Source organism: Lampetra planeri, chromosome 57, assembly GCF_965212315.1.
Source record: "Lampetra planeri chromosome 57, kcLamPlan1.2.h2, whole genome shotgun sequence".
Classification (NCBI taxonomy): Eukaryota; Metazoa; Chordata; class Hyperoartia; order Petromyzontiformes; family Petromyzontidae; genus Lampetra; species Lampetra planeri.
This window is the reverse complement of record NC_136163.1, coordinates 6,089,132-6,107,266: the sequence shown is the minus strand read 5'-3', so window position 1 is coordinate 6,107,266 and position 18,135 is coordinate 6,089,132. Positions and strand designations below refer to the sequence as shown.

The 18,135-nt window shown below is 52.4% G+C and overlaps 1 protein-coding gene across 1 annotated transcript in view; it reads left to right on the top strand.

The window, feature by feature from the left end:
• The window catches only part of LOC144735787 (syntaxin-binding protein 5-like), a 195,665-nt gene that overhangs the window by 68,365 nt on the left and 109,165 nt on the right, over nt 1–18,135 (top strand). The window contains exons 3-4 of the mRNA XM_078618309.1: nt 7,221–7,302; nt 17,147–17,247. Of these exons, the coding sequence (XP_078474435.1) occupies nt 7,221–7,302; nt 17,147–17,247 (183 nt within the window). The remainder of the gene's footprint in view (nt 1–7,220; nt 7,303–17,146; nt 17,248–18,135) is intronic.

Genomic DNA, 18,135 nt, shown 5'->3' with positions numbered 1-18,135 from the left:
CTCGTTCTGTGTTCTTCGTGAGGCTCGACGTCTTTCATTACGACACAGGCGATTTACACTGGCTGCAAACGATTCAAATAGTACGTATGTATTGAACGGGTGGGCTCTCGCGACCGATAGTAACCGTGATTGAGTTGTTTTGCTTGGTTAGTTTGCGGAAATATAAATGTGTCGTTAAAGCCGCTACCACCCGACACAGCCAATTATACAAAACGTGCCAATTCGTTACTGGTTAAACACCACCGGTGCGTTGGAGAGTAAACCCACAACATTTAAAATTGGAGTACGACGTTTCGCCATTAATTACAACCAACTTTATCAGGTGACAGCCAGAATTGTTAATGTTGTGGGTTTACTAGTAACTAATTGTCATGTTTTGTTTACGTGACAAGCCTTACTCATTGGCTGTGTCGGGTGGTGGCGGGTTTAACGACACATTCATATTTACGCGATCTTACCCCCAATAAAACCTCTATTATGTATTATGCTGAACTTTTTTCGCACCGTACGTAGCCGGCCGTGATAATCCGAGGTGCGGGTGGGGGGGGAGTCCAACAAACTAAACACTTAAAGCAGTTCTCAAGAAACGAGTTTAAATCTACATTTAATTAAGGCACACAACGTTGTTTCCTGCTTTTTTTCCCCCCGATCATTTTTTTTTTCTGAAACAGCCCTTCCCCTCCGCTCTCCTTCAGTACCTGCCCTGGATGGACTCTCGCTCCGCTCCGTTGCTCCGTCATTGCCCCCCCCCCCCCGTGCATGCTCATTGGTGCTCGGCTCAGCGTTTCTTCGACCGCTCGCCCCCCGTGTTCATCGTCGGTTATTCCGACGGCTGACGCGCGCGTGTTTTGCCTCCTTGCCTGGATCTCCTCCTGGCTATTTTACTTTCTCATAGGTTCAGCCCACACGAAGCCGTCCCATCATTGCACTTGGTTTGGCTTAGTTTTGTATATTATCTTTTTTTTCCCCATCAAGGACCACCGTGTGATAGAGCCCGTGTAACTACACTTGTTTACACAGAATAAAATGCCTTTTTTTTTTATAGGTTATTAAATAAAATGGGCCAGAAACACTGCCCTTAGGCAGGCAGACAAATGCACGCGGCTATAAAAGCCACGCATCGTGACAATTTATAGTCAATATGGTCTAAGACAGTGGTTCCCAACATTTCCAGACCCGCAGTCCCATTGTGAACCCCTAACATTGTATCGCGGACCACTATGCACCAGCAACATGTTTTTCACGACTGAAACTATCCTGTTTTTAAATTGTTTGTCGTTAAAACTACTCAGGACGAGCCATGCCTCTGGACGGGCTAGTCCGCGTGGCGGTCGTTATTGTGCCAATTTTTTTGGCATTTAACCCTCCCGCCACCCGACAAGCCGGTCACGTTTACTAACACATCACGGATCGTCCCGTTCCGATGTGATGATCACATTGTGATCGATGAAGCCCCTCCTCACCGGGGGCTTTAAGACTTTTCGCGACTGAACTGAATCGTCGCGCGACGATGTTTCCCCTCCGACTGCTTTGAGCTTCGTCGGGGCGGCGAGCTCGGGAGAATCCTGCCGTGTGAAACTGCCCGAGCGGTCTGACCCAACGGCAAGTATGGCTGTGAGGAGCTTCTACACTTTGAGTGAAAACTACTTCCAAATCGCAGTGTCTGCAACGGTTCCACGGAGCGCTTCCCCCATGGCCACGCGGACACCACCAGCGGTTCACAGGTTACGGGGCCGCTGGTGCACTGTGGTAAGAACACTCCTTTACCCCACCCCTCCTCCTTCCTTCTCCTCTCCTCCCTCCCTCCTTCTCGTTCCCTTGAACCCCTCATGCACGTTCTCCCTCCCTTATCTTCCCCTCCCCATGGAAAGCTACAACGTAGCCTGCTCACAGGCGCCCGTGAGCCCAATCACACCCCCACGCTGCCTCCTCTAAACCCAGGAGCGCAGAGTTCGTTCGGGTCTTGTGTCACGTGGGGTTTCTGCGTCCCCGCGCCCTGCGTCGTCCGCTCTGCAGTGGGCCTCTCGTTGAAATGCGATGCGACACAAAAAGACAAAAACTGCTTGAAAATGCGAGCGCGTGCGTCGTGTGAGCCAGGTCTTAGCGGGATTACAGGCAGCGTTGAGATTCGAGTTGTTCCCCGTTGATCACGCTTAGCCAGGGTGAGAAATCAAGAGATCGGGATAGAGGGAGTCTCATTTGCGAGAGTGACCCCAGGTCACCGACACTGCAAAAGCAAAAAAAACCCTAATTAAATCAATCTTCGCACCGTTAGGCTGAGGATGGAGTTGCCTAACTGCGCTGATCGCAGACTCGGCAGAAAATGTTGCCAATCAACAACAGAGATAATTACCCTTTTGGACAGTAATTGCCTGTGTTGTCATGATTAGAAATGATTAACTTACGATGTTTTTTTTTTCGTTTTTACCAGGTAAGGCCCAATTAGTTGTATGCCTCTTTTTGAAAATCGACCTGGCCACAAATCGTAGCTCAACGAAGTGGCCGATCATCACGTGGACATTTCTAGCAGCAGCAGCCAGACGCTCGAACAGCACGTCGATTCTAAACGTGGAGGGGAAAAACCGGAGGACCCGGAAAAAAATCCACGCGACTACGGAGAGAGAAAGAGAGTGACGCAGGCGTCAGGTGTCGCGATCGAACCCACGACCTCCTGTATACCAGGCGAGGTAGTTAACATCTCCTAGCCACCGTGATGATGGGAGAGAGAGAGAGACAACGCAAACTCCAAATATACAACAGGCGTCAGGGTCGGGATCTAATTCACAACCTCCTGTATACCAGGCGAGGTAGTTAACATCTCCTAGCTACCATGGGGCGCTTGTTTTTCGTTCCCCCCCACCCACCGCGCGGTGTGCGGTGTCAGTGACAAACCCTCGTGTTGGCTGAGACACGTGTCCGGGTTTGGTCTGCAGTGGAAAAGGTAGACACCAGACAGAATGACGATCCGCTGCTTCCCTTCAACATTACAGAACCCGTGTGTGTATGCGTGTTTGTGCGTGTGCGTGTGTGTTTGTGCGTGTGTGTGTGTGTGCGGGGGAGCGGTAGTGTAGCGGTTAGCGCTATGCTGCGCTACGAACTCGCGACCAAGGTTCGATTCCCGCTCACCGCCAACACTGGTGACGATTATCTGAACTGGTCCTGGGCCTCCCCTAGGTCGACTCAGCCTCAAATGAGTACCTGGTGCGGTGTGTAAACATCGTCACTAGGGAGACAAAGGCGGTCGGGCGTGGTGCTGGCCACCCACCCCTTCGTGTACCGTTCCGGCCTTCATAGGTGCTCGCTAACAGCACTTGCTCCTACAATCTGTTAAGGCTATAGGGGGGATTTTTGTCTTTGTGTGCGTGTGTGCATGCATGATTGTTCTTCCTTTGGTGTTAAATCTTCAAGCTCGTGCCCGTTAGCCCGGGGTGCGGGGAGGGGGTGGTGGTGGCCTTATTCAATATCCCCAGGAGAAACCACCACGGTCCCGTCTCGTTTTCCCTCTCTCTCTTGATTCTCACAGCGGGAAGGTTTAACGGGCAGTGGAAACAACGAAACAAAAACCAATACCGGCCTGGAAAGTAACAGTTGGGTTTGAGCGCTGTTTAAATATAAATTTCGAATCATTGTTAAAAAAAATATATAAGTAAAATATTCCTGTTCAAGACGGTGCACGGTACATGCGTCCATAAAACAAAAACAGCAGCTTTGCATCATGAGACCTTTTTATCCCAGACCTTTTGGCGTTCTCCGGTCTGCCACTGGTGAGACTAGGGCCATGAGTCTGTCTCTGGTGTAGGCCAATCAGTTTCAAAGACAATGCATTTAATTTCAGAGCATGTTTGTTTCAATCTTCACCACCAGCACGTGTGCTTAATGGAGCCTTGATTCTTTGCAAGAAGGTATCTATTTGGTGTTTCAACGTCTTGACGCCCGCTTGTTTTATTGCCAGAAAGGGTAAAACCTCTTCTCATTTCTTCACACCAGCTTGGCAATTAGTCTCGCGGGAGAGTGTCTCATGTGCAAGACTATAAATGAGACATTTACGCATTGTTCTGAACGCGCGCGGGGTGCGCACGGAGAACGATGGGATTGCGTTGCCGAGGAACAACGACGGTGATGGTGATGATGATGGTGATGATGATGGTGATGATGGTGGTGGTGGTACGGGGGGGGGGAGTCTCTTTAAATTGGAGCGCGCCGATGCTCGCGAGCGAAGTGCGCGGCTCGAGATGGAACGACCCGGCACCCGATTGCCACGGGGTTCAGTCCCCAAGAGCTTTGCCGTTCGCATTGTTATAATTATCGTCGTGCACACACACACACATATAGATATATAATTTCGAAATATAAATAAGCCGGGTATATACACGCGCGTGCACAAAACCCATGAAAATGATACAATGCCGCAGAATATAGCCCAACACACCCCTGGGGAGGGGGTGGGGGGGTTGACAAGCATTGCTTGTGTTTTTCATCGCTGATGAAATCATTCATCTCCTTTATAGGCTGCAATAGATGATGCAGTTATTCTTATTCGGAGGTGATCTGGTTTCTTTTTTGGGTGCCTGTGGGGGGGAGGTTAGGATTTAGATGAGACGCCGTTAATGGGGCAGCGAGTAATGGAGAGGCGATGAGCACAATCTTACGATGGGTATATTTGTTTTTCCTTTTTCAAAAGCTCCGCACGGTTATTCCCAAATTGATTTGCGTCTTGGGGTCGTGCAGACCCTCTGGCACGCTTCAGATAATAGATTTTATTCGGTATTTTTTTTTATTACACAAAATAACGTCAACTTGTGACACTGCTCTGCTGTCGCCGGGAGAGAGAGGGAGTGAGAGGCGTCCAGGAGCAACCACGGACGAGCGGATAACAAGGCGGCAGCAACAGTCACGTGGTGACGAGCCGGCGCTAGCCAACAATTGCCTAAGCTCTGCAGTCCTCTATTTGCTAAGATGTTATGGGCCAATTGGGAGCCGCGGTGACGAGATGTTAACTCCCTCGCCCCGGTATGCAGGAGTTCGTGGGTGTGATCACGACACTGACGCCTGCTGTACATTTGGAGTTTGGGTGTCTCTCTCTCCCTGTGGCCGCGTGGATTTTTCTCGGGTCCTCCAGTTTTTCCCTCCACATTTAGAAACAACATCACACGCTTAGAGCATTTAGCTGCTGTAAATGTCCACGTGATAACCACTTTGTTGAGCTATCATTTGTGATAGCCAGGTCGCTTCTGAACAGGAGCCGTGTAGCTGAGTGGGGCCTTGCCTGGTTAAATAAAAACTAAAAACTACTGAGTACTCAAATCAAGATTCAAATGAAGATTCAACTCCTGAGTGTTCACACGCGGGGAGAAACCGGAGCGCCCGGACGCCTTGCGCGTAGGTACAGCATCCCCAAGGGCTGTGCAGGTCTTGTGAGAGCGTAGATGAAGGTGGAAGAGCGCAACATCCTGGGAAGGCCAAAGAAGCTCGGCGCAGCGTTTGGACGCTGCAGCTCGCGGCCCCTAAAGCAAAACCTCTCGTACCGCTCGCCACTCGCAGGGCCCGGCAATGCAGCTTGGCTTGGGGGAATCTGATGAGGGCGTAGAACAGGGGTGGGGCCATTTGGATGTTAACTTAAAAATTCGCCTGTTATTTTTGGTCAAACATTTAATTAACTCGCCCCTAATGCGATGGCTGGAACTGCTTCTCTTTGGCGAGGCGTGTGATGTTAGCCGGTATTGATGATGTTGCTACTCGCAACTGCTTTTCCAGGTTTGCTCCGAGATTTATTGAATTTCGAGTCCCGCCCTGCGGTTGCCTTGGCAGGGCCACACCAAATGATTTCGCTGGGGCCTTACACGGCCCGCGGGCCGGACGTTCCCCACCCCTGGCGTAGAAGGTGTTTTGGTGTTTGTTTATAGATTTGTTTTTAGGGGGCGGGGCGGGTTAATTATCCATTCGCAGCTTGCCTCTTGCTTTCAGCGTGACGTCCGAGAGAGAAATAGCATGAAGCACAGATGAAGCGATGCCTCGGGGCGACTCTGTAATGGCCATACCTCACGGCTACTCCCAACGGATCCCCAAATAGACCTCTCTCGGCGCAACCACGTAAAATACGATCTGTATTATAAGCTGTCTTGGTGGATTTGGGGTAATAAGTATACAAAGGTCCCTTTCAAGGGTAAAGGTACAACCCAGAAACGCATTGCTCGCAAATCAGGTGCACTGCTCCTGTATTCGTGCAGCCATTGGTGATCGTACTGAGCCCAATTAAACCCGTTACATATTCGATCCAAGTTTAATTCTCGGTCAGAGATACTTCTGCATACCCGGGGTGATAGGCGATTTGAACCGAAGCGTCAAGCATCCTCAGCACTGGAGAGGCAAAGACGGCTGTGCTTGCATCAACACATGGTCCCGCTTTATACTGGTAGGAACGAAGTGGACCAGACCACCAATAGATTATATCGTCCATCCGTCCGTCCGTGTATCAACATCGCCCCCTACTGCAAACACTTGGCAGGACCCTACAAAAACCTTTTGACTCAGTGGGGCTTTCCTGGCTTAACAAGTGTAATAATACATTATGTTTATATTCTTTGGTTATTCGTTCCTACCAGTCCACCCCGCAGGGTCCTGTTCCTCTGCATCTATCATTGGACCCCCCCCCCGAAGTTCGTAGGCATCGTGCACGAGTCACTGATTAGAGCGCCACGTGCACGTGCTGAATTGTGCGTGTCGTGACGTCCATTTATTGTTTCACGTGAACAACGTGCAGCAGTAGGAGCATTGCGGTTCTTCGTGGTCCCGTTATCCGGGGATTCGGTTCTTTTGGGATCAGCGGAGCATGGATCGCTCTTCCAGTTATCCGGCCTCTGCGCTGAGTGTTGAGTCTGTGGGCAGTGTTAAGTCTGGGCAGTGTTGAGTCTATGGGCAGTGTTAAGTCTGGGCAGTGTTGCGTCTGGGCAGTGCATGTACGTATGTTGAAACTCTTTCGCACCGTACGTAGCCAACCGTGCTTATCGGGCAACGGGGTCCCATGCCCAACGTCCCCTCCCTCTTCACAGCCCACCCCTTGGGCCCCTGTGGACCCCGGTGCAGTTGCACCGCCTGCACACTCCACAGCTACGCCGCCGCCGGCCCCCTGTCGCCGCCCGTGCCTTGTTGTTGAACGCTGCGCCCGGTCTCGATCGCGACGGCATCGTTCTTTCAGTTCCTCCTTGACGACGGCCGCACAGGTTCGGGAGGCCTGGAGTGGACTGCTTCTGCCAACACGAGAACGGCGTGGAGGTGACACAGCTGATGTTCATGGTGAACGAGGTAAGACGACCCCTGTTTTATATTTATGAGAAATGCGTGCGAGATAATTGCTCTTGGGGGTAAGGGAGGCGGGGGGGGAATTGTAAATTCCTGAATGATATTGAGGTGTTGCAAAATATATATTTATAATCTCGTCAGGGTGACAGCGAAGTGGTAACGCTTGTGGCCGAACAGCAAGAAGTCCCTGGGTTTGATTCCCGACCCAGGCGCACCTTTCTGCGTGGAGTTTCCATGTTCTCCCCGTGTTCTGTAGAGAGCGAGAGCGAGTGGAATTTGTTTGTTCTCCCCCAGTTTTGCAGCGAGTGTATGTTAGTATATTCGTGTCCAAAGACAAAGATCCACCATATAGCCTTAACATACTGTTGGGGCAAGTGCTATTAGCGAGCACCTATGAAGGCCGGCATGGCACACGAGGGCCTAGGTGGCCAGCACCACGCCCGCCCGCCTGCCTTTGTCTCTCCAGTGGCGATTTTTACACAATGCACCAGGTACTCAAATGAGGCCGAGTCGACCTAGGGGAAGCCCAGAACCGGTTCAGATAATCGTCGCTGGTGTTGGCCGTGAGCGACAACCATTTCGCTACAGCTCCCCACGTTCGTGCACCGACTTTAGGGCGGCCATACTCTTTCTTGGGTAAACACTCGCAACGAATTGATGAATGAATGAATAAAGAGCAAAGCTCTCAGGTGACGAGCAACGATTGCAACTGCCAGCGGTTGCTTACAGCGCGTGAATGTACATCGCCACTGCCTTGCACCAACTGTCACTCGCCTGGCCCATTCACACGTTGCCAGTTGGGCTGCCCCATTCACAGTAGACCGGTTGGGCTCACCCATTCACAGGTGACCAGTTGGGCTGGCCCATTCACAGTCGACCGGTTGGCCTCACCCATTCACAGTCGACCAGTTGGCCTCACCCATTCACAGTCGACCGGTTGGCCTCACCCATTCACAGTCGACCAGTTGGCCTCACCCATTCACAGTCGACCAGTTGGTCTCACCCATTCACAGTCAACCAGTTGGCCTCACCCATTCACCGTCGACCAGTTGGCCTCACCCATTCACAGTCGACCGGTTGGCCTCACCCATTCATACGTGACCAGTTGGGCTGGCCCATTCACAGGTGAAGCGGAGGACACAACCGTGGTGTCAGGAATGTGCTCACGCGTTCGAAATACTTGAAGGTGAATTCCGCTTAAAGAAAAATATACACGTATTGACGGAACAGAAAGGATAAAAAACAAAATGGTGGGTTGCACACAAAAGGGACATTTGTAATTTTTATTTTGTTTTACTTTGTTTCAAGGTTTTCTCCATTACAGTGCAATACGTGGCAGCATGGGTCATTAATAATTATAAATTGGAAATTGGCTAAATCTCAACGTGTTTGACATACGGTAATGTCCCCACGCGTTAATGGAGGCATGAATAACGAAGATTCAATGCCCACCGCTGTTCCGACTTATCAATCTTCGCTGCAAACTTGAACCCTGACTGCGAGCGCACATCTCTGCGCAGTTAATAAAGGGAGGCCCACGGTGGACGGGGGGGGGGTTACATCCCCCCTCCCCCTGTCCCGAACCCCCCCCCCCCCCGCAGAAAAAAATAATCCGATAAACACAGTGGATCATAAAAGGGCATCTCTGCATCTCTGTGTCTGACAGCGCTGTTCGCGGCAACAACTGCAAAAAAAAGACATTTAATAACGGGCACTTACATTTATTTATTGCCCGATTTGTCACAGAGCCCCTGAGCAGCAGAGCCTATTTCGCCGCTTTTTAGCGAGCCGCGCCGGCCCGCAGAGGGTCGGATTTGACAGGCGGCCGCTTTGGCCCCCGTGGCGTTGAGAATAATTAGTTTGTGAGGCCAGCGTGCCCACTTTGCCAGGATGAGCCACTTTGCCCCGTGGCAGGCGGTCCGAGCTCTCCGCGTTAGGATTGTCACAGGCGGTCCCAGCTCCCCTCATTAGGATTGTCACAGGCGGTCCCAGCTCTCCTCGTTAGGATTGTCACAGGCGGTCCCAGCTCCCCTCATTAGGATTGTCACAGGCGGTCCTAGCTCTCTTCGTCAGGATTGTCACAGGCGGTCCCAGCTCCCCTCATTAGGATTGTCACAGGCGGTCCCAGCTCTCCTCATTAGGATTGTCACAGGTGGTCCCAGCTCTCCTCGTTAGGATTGTCACAGACGGTCCCAGCTCCCCTCGTTAGGATTGTCACAGGCGGTCCCAGCTCTCTTCATTAGGATTGTGACAGGCGGTCCCAGCTCTCCTCGTTAGGATTGTCACAGGCGGTCCCAGCTCTCCTCGTCAGGATTGTGACAGGCGGTCCCAGCTCCCCTCGTCAGGATTGTGACAGGCGGTCCCAGCTCCCCTCGTTAGGATTGTCACGTTTTGCCCCCCCCCCCCCCACCATCTGACCCAAGCCAGGGGCACTTTTCAAGTCGGCCCAGGTTCATGAAAGCCACGCGGCTCACCGAAATTTAGTTCAACGCAGTAAACGGCACCGGATCTCTCCGGCGGTTACGAATCATTTCCCACAAGCGGAACACAGAGATTCTGATTTCCGGACTGGTGGCAAACCCGAGTGAGTGGGTGGGTGAGTGGGTGGGTGAGTGGGTGAGTGTGTGAGTGGATGGGTGAGTTGGTGAGTGGATGGGTGAGTGGGTGTCAGAGTGAGTGGGTGGGTGAGTGGGTGGGTAAGTGAGTGAGTGAGTGGGTGAGTCGGTGGGTGAGTTGGTGAGTTGGATGGGTGTCAGAGTGAGTGAGTGGGTGGGTGGGTGAGTGGATGGGTAGGGTTGCAACACCTTTTCCACTGTGGGCTAAATCCAGACAAATATTTCTCAGTCAGCCTTGGTCCATCAATGCAGTGCAGTTTACTGCAATGATATTCAGAGCAAATACCGTCGCCTGATCTCGGCACAAATAAATTTCCTGCCAGCGGCACACAGATGCCAAATTCCCAGCGCGGTGGCAACCCCACTTCAGAGTTGAAAAGGAGAGACATCAATGCTCACCATCATTCACTCCGCCCTGCAAGGATTTTGCAAAGAGTGGATCGCTCACATCTCTCTGCTCAAACGAGCTTTGTCTAATGCCTTCGTCCCGCCGTGGCGGTGCCGTAATGGATATACCACATTGTTGTGGAATTTCAATCACTCGGGAGTAGAATAATAGAGAACCTGACGATATAATAATTGATGAAGGCAGCGTTGATCGTGTCCGAAGAATGCCACCAAATAGGAAATGCAGCAACGGCAATGGGCAATGCGAGTGGAGAGAAACGGGCAGAGGGCGACTGAGAAAAAATATGGACTGACGAAGTGGAGGAGTTGGAGGGGGGGGATGGGAGGGAGGATTAAATGGAGGATTGGAGGGAGGATGGGGTTGGGAGGCGTGGGGAGGCATGGGGAGCAGGAGTAGGAGGGGAACGTGTGGGTGGAGGAGAGGGGAGGAAGAGGGAGGCGGGGAGGATGGCAATGTGGCAAGGGGGGCATTATTAGAATGGAGAGAAATGACGCGGAAGCATCAGCAGCAGATGGGATTTGATGATGGCAATGACGATGATGATGATCACCAACAGTGGAGAACGGCTGATGCTGCTGCTAGAAGTTTGTGGCTCCAAGCGGCTTCCGCAAAGTGGCGGGAGGGGAGGAGAGAGTAGCCAGTCGTTAGAGCGTCACGATCACCGCTGACAAGCCAGACAGGTTTCGTGGTTGTTAGTGCACTTCGCTATTGAACCTGGTGACCTGAGTTCGATTCCCGACTTCCCACACATCCGCCTAGAGCACCGGTGCCCAGCGAGTCATCAGACATGCGACGTCGTACCCTGTTAAATCTAAAAAAGAATGAAATTGTCCAATATTCCGAAGCAAGCCCCTGTGGATGAAGTCAATCCGACAATACCGCAGCTGCCGTGGCGCGCGCCGTATATTTGTCACGTGGAACGCCATCACATTTTCGGCGACATTGTTTACATCGAACATCGATGCGTCTTTGTCGATATTCGCCATTTGGCTGAGCACGTTCCCTCGCATCGGTAAGTGGACAGTGAGCGATTTTGTTACGAGCAGCTCAACGCGGGGGCTCAGGAATGAATGCGAGCGATGGGTCGGCGGTCAGAAATGATAGGCGATGAACGGGAAAGGCTCATGCCTGCCTCTAGCTTTTTCAATCGCACCGAATTATTTGCACGCGCAAATCTGATTTTTGTTGTTTGTTTCCAATATATCGTGCTGATGAGTATGGGGTGTAGCGGTGCACACCTCGAGTTCATCATCTTGGGGGGGGGGGGGGGGGGGTGGGGGTGCTCGGTGAACGGACTGCGTGTCACCGACCCACTTACAGGGGCAGCATTCGTCTGCCACGGCAAGTCGGTCGGTGTGCGACGAGGACATCCCCCCGCCCGCCCCTCGCACTGTGCAGGGAAAACGCGCTGGCCATACTTCACCACGCCGGTCAGCGCGGGTCGGTGAAGGCACTCGGCTACTCCGGCAGCTGGCGGACCAAGAGTTCGCCTGCCGGGGTCGGCGTTTCGCCACGGACAGCGCCGCGTGTGCCGGCGCTGTTCTCACGCGAGCCGCACCACCAAAGCGTGGTTCACGGTGGCGGCAGCGCCGGATTAAGGCGTGGGGGCTTTAGGAGCTGCAGCCCAAGGGCCTCCACCAGCCGGAGGGCCTCCAGAGATGAAGTGAAAAGTTATTTCGTTTGTGAATGCTGAATTGTATTTGTTGTTAGCCTTGTCAAAATAAATTGTATTTTTCATTAACTTTGTTTTCCTTTTGAAAATATTACTGGGGGCCTCACGGTACCTGTAGCTCAGGGCGCCTACACAATCTGAATCTGGCCCTGGGTGGCGGGAACAGCTGACACTTTTCGCCATAGTTGATGTGCACCCACAAACAACCTGTGGATTAACCATCGCTGTTTCCTTCTTTAATAAATGTGATGTCGTCCCCTGTGAGCCAATGAGGTGCAAAGGCAGTGGAGTGAGCAAGCAAGCAATTGCAAAGGGGCTGCATCTTTATCTCAATAGACATGGCTCGTGCCGAATTCCTTGACAAAATTCGCCCAAGGTGATATTTAAAGCACAATTTTTTTCTGCATCACAGCCGTGCATAGAACATTCGTAGAATATTAGAATATAGAAAAAAAAATCTAACCAGGTAAGGCTCACTGAGCTATATAGCTCTTTTTCAGAAGCGACCTGGCCACTAATGATAGCCCAATGAAGTGGCTTATCACGTGGAATTTATAGCAGCCAAATACTCACAATGTACGTCGATTCGAAATGTGGAGGGAAAAACCGGAGAACCCGGAGAAAAATCCACGCGGCCAAGGAGAGAGAGACACGCAAACTCAAAATATACATTCTAGATTTGAAGCTTTCGTGACTGCAAGGATTCATACTCTTAGTTCTTTCGGTAAAGTCACGTAGGTAAAAAATGAAATTAAAATTAATAAAAAATAATTAATATACAGCAGCAGGCGTCCGGTTCGGGATTGAACCCACGACCTCCAGCATACACGGCGAGGTAGTGAACATCTCACCACCGCAGCACTCCGTATTAGACGTGGAGTGCACGGTGCCACGTTGGTGACACCGTGTGTACTGACCGACGTCACAACGAACGAGCGGAGGCGCGTGGCTGTAGGTGAAGTGGTGATGCTGTGCCCTCATGGCGTACCGACGGACATCACACACAAGGAGCAAAACATTAGCCCCGCCCCTGGCCCTGCTTGCCCCCCCCCCCCCGAGGCCATATTCAGATGTCTTTTTCAGGACAGTGTATTACGTGCTCAGTAAATAGCCAGTGGGAAAGAAAAAAAGCCCAACACGACCATGAAGGCGGCTACGCTGGCTCGGCTCGGATAGGCCAGTGGAAAATGACCACGAGAGTGTAGATCCGTCTTTGTGGATCTGCGGCAGTCGCCAGCCTGTGCAGTTCAACTTGTGCTCGTTACGCATCATCATCATCATCATCGTTTTAGGCTTGCCAGGTCTGTGCTGTTGTTTACATTGATCGGTGCAAAATGTGTGGTTAGATGTGGTGCTTCCGGATAGATTGAGGGCATGTGTTATGACGAGTCTAAATTAATAGCTTTGACGGGTAATTCACTCGGGAAGTGGTCGTCTAAAATATGACTCGGAGAAAATCCATAAACTATCACAAAATGTACACTTTCATGCAATTTTACGTTGGATAATTATCGTCGTAGCCCTAACGTTGTTGCGTCAAACAATTCAACGCTCGTATGTGTTCTAAACAACCCGAGTGTTCAGAATATGTCTTTGACATGGCAAGCTCTCCGCCGTTCACCAAGCAGCTCATGTAAACCACACGACCTGCACGGCGTGGAGACGCCCTCATCCAGCAGTGGATGGACACAAGGGCCGTGGTACGTGTACCTGACAAAGGCAGCACGAATGCACTTCATCAGCAGTAGTCTCATCAGGACCTACAGCCTCATTGTCATTAAGCTATCGGTCGAAGGCTTCCCATGCCGCGTGTCATTCGTGAGGTTTTACGAGGCCCTACTTTTACCACCACGGTGGTGAGTGCAGGGTGGAGAAGTGGGTGCCCCAGGACCTGATCAGAGATCCTCCCGTGGCCAGGAATCGAACGCAGGTCGCCGGGTTCAGGGCACGGCGCCGCTAACCGCAGTGCCACCGCTCCACACCGACATTCATGACATCTCAACAATAAATACACAACCTTTGAATTGTTTTTTTACTTTGTTCTTCCTTTATTTATTCAGAGATACATCGTCTTGCCGATGCCGAGATGTTTGCGATCGATTATGTGCCAGCATTCTTTCGTCACGTTGGTATCCGCACCAAGTTCTCATTTAAGGCTCAGTGGACCTCGGGGAGTCCCTGGATCGGCGCAGATTTCATTCGTCACTGACATTAGCCATTGAACTTGGGTTGAACCGGCAGGCTTCCAACCTTTCTGGACCCAGCGGACCATTGTCAACACTGAAACAACATTCATCGGGGCCACTATGCAGTTAAAAAAAGAAATGATGGTGCTTTATTTAGAAAGAAAATACGTGTTTCTGCAAAAGTTCTGCAAACCACTTCCCCATGGCCTTAAGTACTTTGGGTGTTCGCGCGGCCAGTTGCCCCCCACCCCCCACCCATGGAGAAGGGATCCCAGCAGAGGCAGCTCACGAAGTCAGAGCGACGCAGATAAGCGGAATATTTCACCCACGGCTGGTTAGTGGTGGGCGAGGGGGTGGGGGGGAGTCCTGGGCATTCATTCGGCCTGTTCCTTCACCTCCCTTGTCCCAAATAGTCCCACGCCAATAAGTATTTCGGCATGCATCCGTGAATGTGTTCCCGTTATAGTTGTGAGTGGTGCGCTGGTTAGCGCATCGCGCTACGAACCCAACCACCCAAGTTTGATTCCCGCTCATGGCCAACGGCGGTGACGGTCATCTGCAGCTGTACGTATGTTGAACTTCTTTCGAGCTCGTGCAAGTCGTGCGAGGCTGAAATGGACAGTGATCTAACGGAGAGCGTAATTCCTAATGAGCCGTTGGGGAAAAAAAAAGCATTGCCCTTAGATGCGCGAGTATTTCTATCAATAACTTTGAGACGATGCATTATGTGGAGATGCTATATATAGGAGTCTGTCACTGTGTAGAAGCTCGATACTGTAGGCTGGAAAGGGAAATTAATTATCTGGTTTAAAAAATGTTTTTCAATGAAGGCAATTACATATTGTATTTCAATTAAACCATTAGGAAAAGTGCTTTACTTGTTTATGACCGGAGTTGATGCGCCATTACCTTACCATGATTTTGTAATGTTATACGCTGCACACCACACTGGCTAGTCAAATGTTTTTTTTGGTCACACGATTGATTTTTAACAAAGGGCTTTTTTTATAATTCGTCGAGTCAGCGGTAGATCGAGCGGCTCGCGATCGCAAGGTCACGGGTTCAAATCCTGGTTGGGTGGAGGAGGTAGGGGGGAGGTGACTCAGCCAATCGTCCCTTGGGGGTCGTTAAATTGGGTGCCACTTCGTGTGCGAGTCAACAACGGGTTGTCCTATGGATAGATTCATCCCCCGACGTAGAAATGTGGAATGTCCACCACTGGTTCAAGGCTGAAGAGCAGAAGATGAGCTCAACGTCAAAGGGCACTCGCGCGGGGAATCACGTCGACGTTCTTTGACCCATTGCTTAAATTAGTTCGGAAAATCGTTTTGTTGTTTTATCAGCGCGACATATTTCTGTATAATAATAATTAAAAAAACGGTTGCGCAGCTGAGCGCGACAAATGCCGGGAGACACGTTAGTGTCTGTACGCGATGACGGCCACGTGCCCCACAAGCAGCCTGCATCACCCCCCCTCCTCACCCCCCCCCCCCACCGTTCCCTCTCCTGTAATTTTATTTCGCGCTGTTTTCACCGCCGGTGCCAAATTGATGCCCGGCCGATGAGGTTCCCCCACGCGGCAGTGTCTCTGTCTCTCACCTGCCGCAATGCGTGGTGGCAAGAGGGAAATAATTGCGAGATCAATCAAGGGGCATTCGGGGGGCGGCTGGGAGGGGGGGGGGCTATTCTGGCAGGGATTGAGCTGGAAGACTGGGGCGGTAGCTAGTAGTGAAAAACCGCGTGGATCTCACTGCATAGATCCACCAGAGGTCTCGGCGATTCGCAGCTCCGGTCAGCACGGTTGGCTACGTACGGTGCGAAATAATTCAAACGTACATACGAACAAATACATACACACTCAAAAACACACAGTCTTACACACATAGGCCATTCGAGACACCGGGGACAGCTGTTGTCACATCGGGGCTATCCCTGCCAAGACCATGAGGCTTTGCAGCTTTGTTGCAAAGTGTATTGAGTTGCATGAAATAAGCTTCGTGCCTTGCATGCCAGGGATGATTTGCCACTATGCGTCGGTGTGAGTAATCGCGGGGACAAATGCCAGTGAGGGTGCTGGGAAGTCTGGGGACAATTGACACGGGTTTTTTTTCTTCAGCTCACGTGGTCAAGCGGCACCTTTTTTCGCGTCTCTTTTTCCGGAGGCTCGCGGTTCCGAGCCCAGCGGCCGCCCGGGTTAGCGCCGCGGGTGGATGAAGGAGAGGATGTGGTGCCGTCTGGTTCACGGTAGATGTTGAGGACCCCGTGATGTTGGTCAAAAAAAATGAGGTCAACTTGTGGAGGCTTTCGCCGTTCGAATTTTGGGAGAGAAACAAATTTACTTGAAAGTTACTCAATCAGGTAACACCACGTAGCACCATCATTCCTTACTGGCAGACCGTGCTCGTCTGTGAAGCGTGGCACCTTCGTCGGCAGCCTCGCGCTTACATGAACAATCTGCGCAAAGAAAACCAAGAAAAACCTCCTCGCATTAAACCTTGCTTCCGTACTTTAATTTGGATAAATTCCACCTCTGGGAATTCAAATATCAGTCTGACCGCCATGCACCATGGCAGAGCGCGGTGAGAAGGCACTGCCCTCGACCGTGCGGACCCAGAGGTCACCTCGAAGAGCATCTCAGATGTGGCTCTGCGATATCCGCTTCCGTGGTGTTGTTCTCGGACGCGATGGGGGAGGGGTGAGTCGCGCTGCTCCTCCGCCTACGTCGCACGACGCCGCGCGGCCGATGGCAACAAACGCGACAAAAACTCCGTGGGGACAAACAAAACAAACAAAACAAATCACCGAAAACGGAGAGGAGAACGGCGCCAGCAACACCGAGCGCGACTGACGATCTGTCCTTTGGGCGGGCAGGCGCGTGGGTTGGCGGGCGTGCGGGGCAGGGCGGTTTGCAAGGCTTGCGCTGAGCCGGCTCCGGCGTGTGATGCTGTGACCGTGTCTTGAACAGGGCGCTTTGATCAGCAGATGCTCCGACGACAGCCTCCACCTGTGGAACCTGCGGCAGAAGCAGCCGGCGGTGCTGCACTCGCTCAAGTTCCACAAGGAGAGGTGGGTCTCGCGCGGCCTCGCGAACGACGAGCAAATCAAAGGTAGCGCCGCGGTTTCTTTCCTGCCGCTCGGACGAGTCGTGCGCAAAAAATTATCTCGCTCTAACCAAAGACAAAGATCCCCCGGGTAGCCTTAACAGGATGTTAGGGGCAAGTGCATGTTAGCGAGTGGCACCTATGAAGGCCGGAACGGTACGCGAGGTGGTGGGTTGCCAACATCGCGCCCAGCCGCACCAGGTACTCATTTGAGGCTGAGTCGACCTAGAAGAGATCCAGGACCGGATCAGATAATCGTCGCTGGTGTTGGCCACGTGCGGGAATCGAACTCGGGTCCCCGGGTTCGTCACGCTGGTACGCGAACTGCTACACCGCCGCAACCAAAGTCAAAATCGGTCGTCTGCTCCAAACGAGCAGCATTTCAGGTTGGGTGAACGGAGCGCTCGGCTATGAAACTCCGTGGGACCCCCCCAACCCCCCGTTTCTCCCGTCCACACGATCGACGAAGGACGCCTCCCTCCGCATTGCACGCGAGCATTGTCAAACATTCATCCGCCCAGGCAGGTGTGGGTGACAGGAGCCCGGTGTCTCGAGACCCGCGCTCTGCCCCTAACCTACGCCGCAAGTTCGGCTCGGCTCGCCGACACCTCGACGAGCCCACGGCGTCGTCCCCCACCCGCGCGCTCCGGCCCCCCGGGTGGCTGCACCGTCTGTCTCGGCCGCACGGCACTCCACGCTCGGCGCTCGGCACGTCGAGCCGAAGGCGGTCGCGGGCAGCGGCGGGCCGGGGCGTCGCACGGCGCCGGTGTTTGGGGCGGGTCGCGCGTGCGGAGCGGCCGTGTGGGACGTCGGTGTCGCGCGTGTTGCCCGGCACGAGAGTGTGTGTGTGTGC